Raw genomic sequence first — 13,245 nt, forward strand, 5'->3', positions numbered from 1 at the left:
TTTAAAAATGATTTCAAAAAATCAGATATTAATTAAAAATAAAACAATGAAATAGACTAAAAGGATTACAAAATCTGGACTTCATCCGTCTTAAATCGTTAGTGTTGAAATTATTTTGTTTTTCGCCTACACCATTTCCTTAGAAATGGGTGCATCTCGGATAATTTGAAATCCGCGTCTGGAAACCTTGTTAATATCATTGACTAAGTAAAGTAAAAGTATCCCAACTCTGTTTTCTTTTGCGTTAAAGTCATTGCTCTTTGATTTCTTAGTTAACATCACAGAGAACAACTCATTAGTTTCTGTTAGGTGATCTTTATCAACAGTACAAAATCTACATTTTCATCTCAGTCATTTAATTGCTTTGCCATTACCAAACATCAGGTCAGTTTCCACGGGTAGCACATTCTCAGAACCTTCATAAACATAATCACCAATAATGTCATCTTCATCGATCAGTTCCATTTCAGGAGGTTGCATTTTTTGAGCTGTCACGATTGGTTTCGGAATTACCTTACTACTATCCGGATCGGAGATGTCGCAACTTGATGGATATTCTGATAAACTTTGTTCAATTAAAGCATAATCTCTATACCGTTTTTGTGCCTCTGATTCACATCCAAAGCACAGGAAATTTTTAACAATGCGTAACATGGAGCTGGCTATAAAGTTAAAATATGGTCAAGAATTTTAGGTAGAAGATTGTGGCCTAAAAAAACGCATTTGCATTTAACAGACAAAATTAGGGGGAAAAAAGTTTTTTTACACGTACAAGAACTATGTATTTAAAAAGTTTTTTTTATAACATTTGAAATTACCTTTAAAATTTATGTTAAACATTTGTTTTTTCTCTCGTTACCCAGAATAGATATTTTTTTGTGCTAACGATAAGATTTATTTAAAAAATTAATAAATGGAAATGTTAATTAAGTCAAGATTAAATAATTTCATAAATAAGATTAATAAAGTAATTAGCGGAACTTAGTTTACCCAAATAAATTTCCTATTCGATCGAATAATGTCTACACGTCAGTTCAGGGGAAACACAGGATTGGGTTTTAGGTACTTTCAACCACTTCGCGAAATGTGGACATTGACAAAGTTCTTCTTGAAACACAAATTTTAGGATTTAAAACGTTGCTCAGGTTTTATAAATTTTTAAAAAATTTTCTCAGAAGAAACATCAAGGCTACCCCTCCCCCCTTACTTGTAACAAGTCCTTTTAATTTACGGTAGGAGAGGAAAATAGGGTAATGTAGCAAATAAAGAATTATCAAAAATGAATTACCGTGTTCGTATGCTTTATCGTTATCAAATGTTAAAAGCAAACAATAACCAACAAAACCAAGAAGACATAACAATACCACAGTTGTTGGAAAAACGTTTGGACCAAGCCTTTCAAAAGCCTACACAAATAATATTAATTAATTTTGTACTTTGGATTTATTAGCGGTAATTAGCCTTTTCACTTTTAATAATGTTGTTTGCGCCTATAAAAATTAATGCACAGCTTTTTCTTTCGAAGGTTTCGTAATATTTCACTTTCGCAAATACTGGGAACACCTTCTGGCTGAAATAGACAAACTTCTAAGTTTACAAAAATCAAAACGTTAACTCCATTGTCAAAACGCATATAGTGTTTAAAAAATTTTAGAAGTTGGTCGTTTAAGTTTCGATAAGCTTGTAGCTATTGTGTTGCGGTATATTAGAAGATTCTTTCGGGCTTAGTATTTGTTTCTTTAATAACAAATTTCTACTCAATAATGCACGCAGCGCCTTTTTTTGACATCAAAATTTAATACCTGACCAACTATAATAGGCAATGTGAGTTCTCCAAGTGCAGAAGATATGACCAGTGTGCTTGTTGTGTGAGCTAAAAAAAACACAACTTATATAATTATGCATCAACTAGCAGTTAAAAAATGTTTTTTCTTGACGGTTTCATTTATTTAAAGCGCAGATGAGTTGTAATTTCCCTGAAATTTTAATATATTCTGTGGACAAGTATTTGTATTTGAAGTTTGTTCTTCTTTGTTTTTGTGTACTGTATTACTTTTTTGTTAGTCAAAGTGGTCATTATATTTTACCAAATCCTTGCCACAAGGAAGATTTTGGATTAATTCGGAATCTTTAGAGGGTACAACCTCCACATAGCCATAACCAGCTGTCGTTAGACAAGTATTATCACTACAGCTTGCCGTTTTTTCACATCATCATTACTAGTTTTTGCATTAAATCTAAATCCAGATTGCGCGTCTTAAAGATTAAGTAAAATGTCAGCATATTCACTTAATATACATTGATTTTAAGTATATTGAGCTACCTTTCGTCAAATATTAAGAGAGTTACGTTTTGTCATCTCAAAAAATTTCCTCTTAGTTTCCATTACCTTCCTTTTCAGCGATATTGAGCTCTAAAATTTTTGAAGTATGAAGTATCAAAGTAATAAAGAAAGAAATTTAGTCGTTGTGTAAGAAGAAAATCTAAAAGCAACTTATAAGCTACAACATGCGCCAGCGTGAATTTGGGCTAGCCATGGTCACTAGTTTGTTATATAATTGCAGTGGATTATAAGCTGTAATCTGAGTAATGTTTCAGGCATAAATAAAGTTTTCCTGCAAACGGACTTAAACAATAGGTACTTCTCACCAGTCAGATCAACGTATTGTTCTGCCATCGAAATAATAGTCGGAGCAGTGCTACTTAAGCAAAAGCCTAACATGCAAGTGCCAACAAAAACTGTCTCAATACTTGCATGGCCAAATACTAATACTATAGCTGATATTAAACAACCAACCTAAAGAAAAGATAGAAAATCCATGGAAGTATGAAATTCTTAATTCTTGTTGTTGCTGTTTTTGAAGTTAATCACATTACGTGTTTCTTACTGGTACAGCATCACTATGGCATGGAAAATTATATAATGAAAGAAATAAAAAACTGAAAAAGGAACTTGTGATTCAAATAAATTGACGTCAATAAAATTTTTGAAAGCTGTAGCTTCAAATCATATCTTTAACAATTCCTTATAGATTTATAGATTCATCTCTTACAAATTTTGTTTCGCTGCTCTGATGATAGTAAGTTAGTAGTGTGAAATTTTTTTATTAACCGGTAAGGTGCAAATTGTAAGAAATTGACTGATGTCAAACACATTTTGTTGTTTTTTAAACCCTTTGTCCAAACTACTACTAGCTTAATTATGCGTATATACTTACAACATTAGCCATTAACATGCTCTTTGGTGTAATTAAAAAGGCCAGAATGATACATAAAAATCTTCCCAGTGCAAAGAAGCCCTTTAAAATAAAACAAAAATGTAATTTTTGATATAAAGGATACTGTAATGGTATAATTATAATTTTTTTTCAAAAATATGTTGCGTTCACTTAACACCTGCACATGTTTGAATAGGCTATTGTTGTAAAGGTCAGGTTGCGAAATACTATTTTACGAGGAAATGTTCGTCTTTCACGATACGATGTATACACAACTTAAAATGTCCGAAACTCCCCTCCACGACGGAGAAACTCAACAAAACTTTGCACACGTTCTCATCGATACCTGCTGCAATGACTTTGTCACATTTTATGTATATTTTGATTATTTAAAGAAAAAGACAGGTTAAAACACAAAAGAGCGAGCAAAAATTCATTTTTTCACAAATTTTTAAATAAAATAAAATAGAGGGAATTTCGGACGTTTTAATGAAAAACAAAGATGTGAATTTATGGCTACCTGAAAAAAAAAATTAATTTTATATTTATTTTATCCTATAGACAATTTAATTTGCTTTTATGTTCAATAAATAATTTTGAAGAAAAAACATAATTTTTGAGAAATAATGAATATACTGAATATGTGTCTATACCCTTACAGTATCCTTAAACGCATGCATAAACATATGTTTATTGCATGTAAAATCACCATGCGTTTATTTTCAGCAAATGTATATGGAGTAACAGTTATTAAAAGTTATTTTAAGTTTTATCATTGGAGTATTGCTTTAAGTTTTGTTTGCTCGCATAAAAAATTGTAATGAAAAAGATCATAATAAACAAAATTCGTATTACCCAATACATTGATGTCAAATATGCACCCTGATCTGACGTCATGCCAGCAACGCCCTTTACAGCAAAGGAGTAAGCATAACCGCCAAACATTGCCTAAAGTAAAAAAGTTGTTTATCTCTCAGTATGTTGTAAACACATTTCATTAACTCGCTAGCTCTCTTAACAAACATACTTTTTACAATACAAAGGTGAAAACACAAAAATGTTCTTTTTTTCTTTTTTCCTTCTTCGAAAGAATACTTCTTTGTTAAAAAATGGTAATAGTGCAAAACTTTTGTTTCTAAGAATCTTTCTTGTAAAAAAGTTATTGCATAGCACCATGTTGTGGTCTTGGTGATGTAAGTAACTAGATCGCAAAAAATAAATTTTTAGTGTTATTGCTATGTCCGAGATCTAAAATAACATAAAAAGACTTGTTGTTTTTTATTCATTTTATTATGATGTATTTTATGAAATAATTTATGAAAAACTTTAGCATAACTACTGTTTGTTTGTTTGTTTTGCTTTTAATAAATCTAAAGAAATGACATTAGCGGTACAGTTCTACGACGATTTTCCCTGTTATTTAGAACAAGCAAAACTTGCAAGAAAACAAATCCAACAGATTCTTTGTTTGATTTTTAGTTTCTCAAGTCTTTAACATGTACCTTCTTTTGGACGAAGATTTCAACTATACTTTCTTTTCTTATTAACACGTCATAATCCAATATTACCACAACTTACCATTAAACCTTCATAAACATACATGAGAAGAGAACATAGGATGGTAACAGCTAGTAATCTCTGCTTGGCGTTTTTTTGTATCCTTTCCCAAAATGTCGCATCAGGGTCGAATGGAATTATGTCAAGAGAATTCACTGGTACTAAAAAAAGTTAAAAAAAAGCAGTTTTTTATTGTTGTTGCACTTTTGTTGAAATTGAGACATTTAAAATGTCAATATACTTTCCCTATTTGGAAAAAGTATTTGGTAGAGTTGTTTTCAAAACAGCGCAAGTTTTTTGCACATTAACTTATTAGTAACTCGATGTTTATTATTATTGACAGAACTAATTTTTGTGTTAACAAAATTTATTGAGAATATCCTGCAGTAGGCTCGCGTGTAATTTGGCTTGAGCAATGTAAGATAACAATTATATTCATACATATAATACGATAAAACTTACATTCATCATCATTGTGCAACGATTTAAACGAATCACGGTATATTCCTTTCTGATGATCCAAATGCCTTCTGAAATATAGCCAACTTAAACCAAGAATTACCGGCACCTAAGGGAGTTAAAGTTTATATTAATTAAGTAAATTTGATTGAGTTTTTTTTGTTTACTTCCTTCTTTTTAATTAGTTCCTTGTAAAAAGGGATAATTATGCTTCTAGAGGCATTTTCTGTAGAGGAGTATAACCTCTAGTTTGTTTCCAAAGACCTAACAGGTTGAGTTCATCATTGCGGTGGCTAGCCACCTCTTTTTAAATTATTTTCTTAACGCTTAACTATTTCAAAATGCCAGTTGAAGTTTTTCTGTAAACCGTGGTACTTACATGGAGTAATGACGTCATCCAGTATGCATACATTACATCACTACTGCTATCTAATCTTTGCTCTGTTAGTTTTGAAGACCACAGTCCAGTTTCATTGTCATACGTCACATTTATGGGTGCAATTGGTGATGAAAAATAAGTAGTAGTATTAACCTGGTATGAACATTCTCTTCTCAGAAAAGGTCTTGCTATTAATGGAATGAGAAAGGCGCCAAAGCCATAGAAAAAGTGAACACCTTGCAAATATGGAGCGACCTAGAGTTACAAAAAAATTAGAAAGGAAATATTTTACTGAAATTTTGTATAACTTGTTTATTTTTGGTTCAATTTATATGTTGCTTAATCTCAAACTGATTTTATACCTCCGTGTTTATGCTTTACCAATAATCATGCAAATCATGTTGTGTTTATTACAAAAATCACAAAATGAAGAATAAACTATTGTTTTGGATGAAAAGAGAAGTTTTTTGATTTGGCTAAATTTTTAAAGTCTTTAGTTTTGAAAAAATTAGTTACATTAGTCTAATATCAATTGTGTCTGTTTTTTACCATCAATATTGTTACATCACATCTTTCTCATTCGCTGTGAAACACCCATTTTGTTATTTTAACACAGCAATTTTCTGACTTGTTTGAATTCTAAAATCTACGTACATTTCAAGTTTGGTCAATGGTTTCTCAAATTTATGTTTACGATATGAAGATGATAAAAAAAATAATTACAGTTCTCTTTTCTATTAAATATTTCGATAGATTTTTTTAGTAAAAAATGACTTTAATATCTGTGTTTTAGTAGTGTTACTTTGATCTTTAATTTAATGTATGGAAAGAATTATTTGTCCCCATCGCAAAATTAACCTAGACAAGGAGGGGTGGGGGGGGAGGTACTGCCTAATTTAATAAGTTACTTGGTAGATATAACACGCAGGTTAGCATAAAGCGCACCCTCATTCTTATATTTAGCCAAATGTTTAGTTGCTGAACTCAGCAAACCTTAAAAATTTAGAAATAAAGCAAAATAAAATATTAAAACTGTTTTAAAGAGGAATAATTCGTTTAACCCTAATTCCGCGCAGATTAGTTTTTATCTTAATAGGGCCTCGATGGCCGTATAATCTTAATTTTTTTTATAAAAAATAGTTAAAAAAGGTGAGCTTCGGGTTAAGCGATGCAACAACATCATTAGAATTGTTAAAACGAGGAGAAGTTTTAAGCACAGTGGTTATATTTATTTGAATTTGCAGACCTTTACAGTCTAATGCGACAACTTTTAAGTGGCAATTTGTTAAGGTGTAAAACACTTCATCTAAGCCATTACGATTAAGCAGAAACATAATCACATTTTCTCGATACGAAGATGCTTTTGGAAGAATTTTGAAATTATGGCGTTGCTGGATTCATAATGAATCTCTTTACGATGCACACTTGTGCGGCAACTTTCAGTTTATCCCAAACACTTGACACCGCATATTAAAAATAAAGAACAAACCTCTTTACCAAATACATTCACCAGCATCACGTTGGATAAAGTGTCTGGTATTCCAAGAAAGACACCATAGAACAAGACAAAAAGAATCATACCAACAAAGCGGTGGAGAATTGGTAATATTGTTATGCATGCTGCATTTGAAAGAAGGCATATTGTGATTGCCAAGTTTTTATCCACGCTAAAAAGCAGTTGAATTTTTTATGAACTACAGTTAAAGGGTTATCTCTTAACTTTTTGGAACAGTCTAGGAATAGATTTTGTACGACAATCATGCTGCTGCAAGTGAATTCCTTGTGAAAAAAATAGAGTATATGAACGTTTAGTGACTCTTGTTAACTTACTGAAGAATGTTTTTAAGGGCGAAACATAAGCGGGTATAAAGAAGTTCAACACCGTCAGGCAGTTTAATAAAATGTTTTGCCAGGTATTACGCAGAATACTGAAATTACACCTGCTGCTACTTCGCTCCACGTAATTGTGTAGGTTTACTTCTCCGAAACTCGATCAGCGTTGTTTTCAGGTATCGAGCTAGGCTATATGTGCAAAAAACAGATCAACCTATGTTAAGATCAGATAATCTTGAGCTATTTAATAAGACGTTATATTTACAAACACGATCAGGATGGTTTCTGTGTGTCGGTAAGCCATGTTTCCCAACCATATTAATGTTTTTTCGTCATTACTAGACTATGTCGGGTACAAACTCTACTAAAGTTGTTACTAAGTCTTGCTGAAGTAAAGCTGTTTTTGGTGTAAGTATCAGTGGTGAACGGACATAGGATTCCGTCCTTATTTTGTTGAAAGAGCCTAGAGGTGCGTCTGTACAGAAAGTTAGCTAGCTACGTATATGTCATTGTTCTAAAGCTTGTCTTTTTGCACCAATTTGCAGCCATATTAATACTCACACCGTCAATAACACCATTCCACTCTTGCTTCAGTGGTATGAAAGACTAGGGGCACTGGTAAGGACTAGGACTGTATGATTTGGTACCTGACTTAATCGTCCTTACACATCCTCAAGGAAATGATTTTGATTTGATCACTTCGGACCCTAATCTACTGTACGCGGCAATAGATAAATAACTAATACGTTATTTTGTCGCTAGCGAATCCTCACAGTCGTGGGGAAGTTTTTCAATTACCTTATACCCCATTCACACCTAATAAAACTGGTTTAAACTAAACTGGTTGTACTTAAATTGATTTTCATTAAAACTCGCTTTTTACATGTACCATTCACACCCAAAGTTCAAAACACATTTGCCACGATCAAGAATAAAATTAAGTATGCTCAATATTCTGACTTGAACTCTCTTTGAATGGAGTAAAAAATATTTTCTGACCAGAACCATGAATAAAGTTTATAAAGAATCTATCTGATAGCTAGGTTAGCTACACCATAATATTTCTTAAAAATTTATTTAACTGAAATTTTGCAGACCACAATAACAATCATCTATTCACTTTTGAAACCTTGCCTTTATCTTAATAACAAAGTGTCTTTAGATATACAGCCTCATGTTTACTTTGCATATTGGAATCCTTTTTCAATATGAAAGTGTAGCTAGCTACTGCTCCTGATGTGTATAACCACTATAATAGTGCGGCCAGTGTAAAATACACCAAAAGGTTTTCTTCTGAATAAAAACTTATTCGAATATAAGTTTACCTTCGTTTAATTTTTTATATTTTGCTCCATTTATCTTCTAATGTTGTAAACAACTTTCTCATGCTGCACGAGCACGCCAACGATTTGCCATTTTTGTTAATCTTTAAATATGGTTTCCGATAAAAGGTGACCGCGAGGTTGTTTTATTAAAACTAGGGTTATTAAAACTAGCTTCATTAAAACAGGTTTTATTGTTGTTTGAACGGGTATATATAAAGCCTGATTTTATAAAACCACGTTGAAACATCTTTTAAATGTAGGCGTGAATGGTGTATTAGTTGTACAGACCATCCTTGCAAAAGGAGGATCTTGTTTTCCATAGAGATCTTTAGAGGGTTTAACCTCTACCACTTAAATAATAGAGTCATTAGACTAGTCAAATCACTACAGCTTGCTGTTTTGTTATCTTTTAATCGTTTACGTGAAATAGTGTGCTATGTTTAGCGTTTTATTTTTATTTTAGATGATGGATACGCTGTAAACGAGAGGAACTTGCGTATTTTGATTTCACGCTCACTTCTTTTTTACTAGAAATATTGATGCTTATGTCATTAAACGTGGTCTATATGTAGAATAAAGCTGTTCAAGTTAAGGAAAGAAAATATGACGATATCATCTTGATTATAAATGATGTCATTCCGCTGGATTATTATTTCCGTCAAATCTCGTCTGTATTCTATCGCTAGAATCCATAGATGTCCTTAGCAACCAATTCGTGACCACCTAATGACAAATATACATGTAATAATGATGATTATTTATTTATATATATTTACTCTTAGATTATTTTCAGTACTATTCAAAATTCACGAAATTCGTCCGTTAGAGTTAGAAACTCGTCCCCAAAACATGCAAAATAACCCTCGTAAAGTGTAAAACATTTTCATTTACATACTGCCCCTCTCACCCGGGTATAATACGATTACAAATTTTGTGGCTGGACTTTGTTCAATTTTGTGTGGCCTTCACATACGGCGAAAGTTAACAGAAATTACGATATTACACACTTTTACGCGTTTTAAAGAGAGGGTGGGATCGATTGATAGTTTCGGTGTGATAGTAATTAGTTGACGTTTGTATAACTTATTGTTGATCTTCCAGTTTCCGCTTTTTTAATGTTGTCTTTAAATTTATGTGATTTTTGCGGGTTGACATGACTGTAAAGGCAGCATTTTTTAAGCCGCTAAAACATTAAACGATTCCAGTTATATTTAAGAAAACAAATTTCTAGCAGCACTATCAAATCAATTATTTTGTCGTCGTCGAATGTGTGATATGTTAAATTGGGCTACTAAAATAATAAATGCGCTAATCATTTATATATAAGTCTACATATTAAAAAAGCACCTGTCTGCTATACACACGATAAGTGGGGGAAATTTTTTAGAATTAGAAACTCCCAAAAGCTAATATATGCGAATCATTTCTAAAATTTTAGTCCTTAAATTCATTTTGTACATGTTTTTCTGTCACCTGGCGTAAAAAATCCAGCTCATCAAAATTTGCCAAAAAAAAATAGAATTATGTACATTTTGACTTGATTTTTCCGCAAAATGGTACCTGGTAAATTTAGCATGTTTTCCTAAACCTTAAACTTGCAAATCAAAATTATAGAACTATGACCGGTCCTAGATGGTAAATTTGTTACATAAAAAGTGATACTGGGATTATCAATTTTTTTCAGCTTTGAATTTATTTTCATTTGTGTTCGCAGTTTTGCTCAATACAAAAATAACAAATCATTTCCTCCATCCGTTTTTAATTTTGAACAGCTGCCAACTTAGGAATGCCACCTTTCTTTTTTTTCTTTATTCCCAAAATGACAAAAAACTTATTTGGTCTGCTGCAAAAGTTATGCTAAGAAAATATATATTTTGAAAAACTTTTGTATATCTCTTATAATCGGTTTAGATAAATAATGGAAAATCTGGTTGAAGTTTTCCTTTCTCATTGTATGGTTTATTTTTTAAATAGCTAGATACAAAATATTCTTAAAGAAGAAAAAGAGACAAAAAATACCGAAGAAGAAATTCGAAATAAAAACAACATTGCGTCAAATATTTTTAAAAGGAATAAAATTTGTGATTTTTAAAAACGTTATGGAATTAACAAAATTATAATTTAAATATTTAAATACCCTACACCCACATTTATTTTGTGTTTTTTTCAAAAATGGATTGAAGAAAGGAGAAAATTTCACGCAGAGTCGGTGAAGCAATATCAAACACCGTTTTCTAAGGAAATATATCAAAAAGACAAGAAATAATTTAAATAAAGAAAATAATTGGTTTAAAGATATAGAACAAAAGAAAATGAAAAATATATAAAGGATGGGGAAAGAAAAACGTATAAGATATATGGTAAATAGCACTTCAACATCACATAAAAACTATCGCAGCATACACACACTGCAGAAAACATTATGAGAAGCGCACCGTATATCGCTCTTGCTTGCTTTCTTACTATAGAATTTGTACTTTGTTATGACGTCACGGACGATAAAATGATGTCAGAAGAGGTAAACTTGTAGCCTTTATATTTAAACTTTCCAGTTCTTTATCTGTTTGAACTTGCCTTAGATTCCTGCTACTTACTGTAATACGTGATTCAGAAAGTTTTTCTGAAAATGTTGTTTGTAGTATTTTCCAGTGTAAGTATATCAAGGTGCGATGCTCGATATCAGTAATATGCTTTCTGTTTATAGATTTTAAAGAGAGAATCAAACCCGCTCTGTAAATTTGGCATGAAATTTTGCATATATCGACGTGACGTTAAAAAACGCACCGTACCAAGATGTTGGCAAAATCCATCAATGTGTTTACCGAAATTCCTCAAACGGCAAGGTGAAGATTCAATATGCCAGACAGATCCTAGTTTGTGCATGTTTGCGTCGAAAAAAAATATTATAGATTATCCATCAGGAAATCAAGAATTTCTAGCCTGTCTTAACGTTTGCAACAAATACCGCTTTTTCATTGGGGTGTTACGAGCATGTCAAAGGCAGTGTCAGCAATAATCTTTAACAATTATAGACGATATAAAGAAAACGGAAACATATGAATGAATATATTAGCAAGTATTTTCTCTAAATATAAGTAATACAGCGGGGAAAGATGGAAAGATGGTTTGTTTTTATCATTTTGCTAGAATTCTGAAAAAAATTCCCATAATATATCTTAATCTTTTTTGGAACGGAAGATGTTTTTCCAATTCGTGTTTGAAGTGTACGTTATAGTGTGTCGCCGGACCCTCCCCTCTGTGGAGGTGTTCCACATTTTAATAAAGAAAATTTTGAATTTTAACGAATAAAAACAAAGTTATTATAAAATCAGCTTAAATTCTAATGTATTTAAAAAAAACACTCTTTAAAAATATACGAAGCTTTTCGCAACAGTGTGACATTATTAAGTAAAAATATTTCTAAGCTAAAAACTTATACACACGTATCTACAGTAAAATAATTAGTTTAACCAAAAACAGTCTCAAACGACGATAAAAATACGTCTCAGAAGGAGAAATAAGAGCTATCTAAACATCTCGTCCAGAATCCAGATCATGAGTTCACCTGGTCTATATTTACTAAAGCAAGTACGGACACAAGAAAAAGAAAAATTTTTAAGGCATTTTATATTTCTACTCAAAAGCCGTTAATTAATGACCAACTGGACGTTAAAAGTTTATTACTTTTTAGAAATGGTATTACTTAGTTTTCTTTTTACCTGTTGTTAACCGTTTTTAGCATTCCCGATCGTTTACGATTCACATTCGGTTTTTATGAGTCCATTATTGCAATTTCTCCAGGTTTTTCATTTCCTTTTGTTTGCGAATTTCTTATGAGACGTATTTTTATCGTCCTTTGGATTGTTTTTCATTTAAACTAATTATTTCACTGTAGATACGTGTATATAAGTTTTTAGCTTAGAAATATTCTTTACTTGATCATGTAACACTGTTACGAAAAGCTTCGTATATTTCTAATTTTAAAAAGAGTGTTTTTTGTGTTTTTTTTTTTTGAAAATACATAAAAACAAAATGTTTGTAATGTTTTTTTATTTTGCATTATATGCTAGTTATCGCGAGATACAAAGTACGGTATTGTATATGCTATATTACATGATATTTTACTGCGATAACTAGTTTATCATTAGCACGAAAAATATTATCTTGCTAAGATTAAAAAAAAAATTGTGTTGAAATGTACACTGTCAAATCAGAGAAAGAAGATGAAGTTCGATCTGGTCTTTACAAATCAAAACTTTATAAATAGCTTTTTTCTAGTAAATAATTGAAAATGATATTAAATTTTAAAATGAACAAAACGTGCAAAACGCGCTTCTAAATATTGTACAATATTGAGTACTTTTTATGACCGTGAACCGACATGCTAAAAGTTGAAGAGGACTTTCGCCTTAAGAAAGCTTCGTGTTCTATATGTATTTCGTGGCGATGATAAGCTTATAACATTAATTTCGCG

The 13,245-nt window shown here is 31.4% G+C and overlaps 2 protein-coding genes across 2 annotated transcripts in view; one reads left to right on the forward strand and one right to left on the reverse strand.

Moving 5' to 3' along the window:
* Positions 1-295: 295 nt before the first annotated feature.
* The window catches only part of LOC130625009 (major facilitator superfamily domain-containing protein 4A-like), a 35,467-nt gene continuing 22,517 nt past the window's right edge, over positions 296-13,245 (reverse strand). Inside the window, exons 2-11 of the mRNA XM_057440089.1 lie at positions 7,103-7,280; positions 5,614-5,868; positions 5,238-5,343; positions 4,797-4,936; positions 4,074-4,166; positions 3,219-3,299; positions 2,650-2,797; positions 1,803-1,873; positions 1,289-1,406; positions 296-662 (exon numbers count right to left, since the gene is read on the reverse strand). Coding sequence (XP_057296072.1) covers positions 352-662; positions 1,289-1,406; positions 1,803-1,873; positions 2,650-2,797; positions 3,219-3,299; positions 4,074-4,166; positions 4,797-4,936; positions 5,238-5,343; positions 5,614-5,868; positions 7,103-7,280 — 1,501 coding nt within the window. The 3' untranslated portion in view covers positions 296-351. The remainder of the gene's footprint in view (positions 663-1,288; positions 1,407-1,802; positions 1,874-2,649; positions 2,798-3,218; positions 3,300-4,073; positions 4,167-4,796; positions 4,937-5,237; positions 5,344-5,613; positions 5,869-7,102; positions 7,281-13,245) is intronic.
* LOC130625012 (uncharacterized) lies at positions 11,046-12,808 on the forward strand. Its single transcript, XM_057440092.1, has 2 exons — positions 11,046-11,289; positions 11,476-12,808. The coding sequence occupies exons 1-2, from the start codon at positions 11,194-11,196 to the stop codon at positions 11,785-11,787; spliced, it is 408 nt and encodes a 135-aa protein (XP_057296075.1). The 5' UTR covers positions 11,046-11,193; the 3' UTR covers positions 11,788-12,808.

This window comes from Hydractinia symbiolongicarpus, chromosome 14, assembly GCF_029227915.1.
Source record: "Hydractinia symbiolongicarpus strain clone_291-10 chromosome 14, HSymV2.1, whole genome shotgun sequence".
Classification (NCBI taxonomy): Eukaryota; Metazoa; Cnidaria; class Hydrozoa; order Anthoathecata; family Hydractiniidae; genus Hydractinia; species Hydractinia symbiolongicarpus.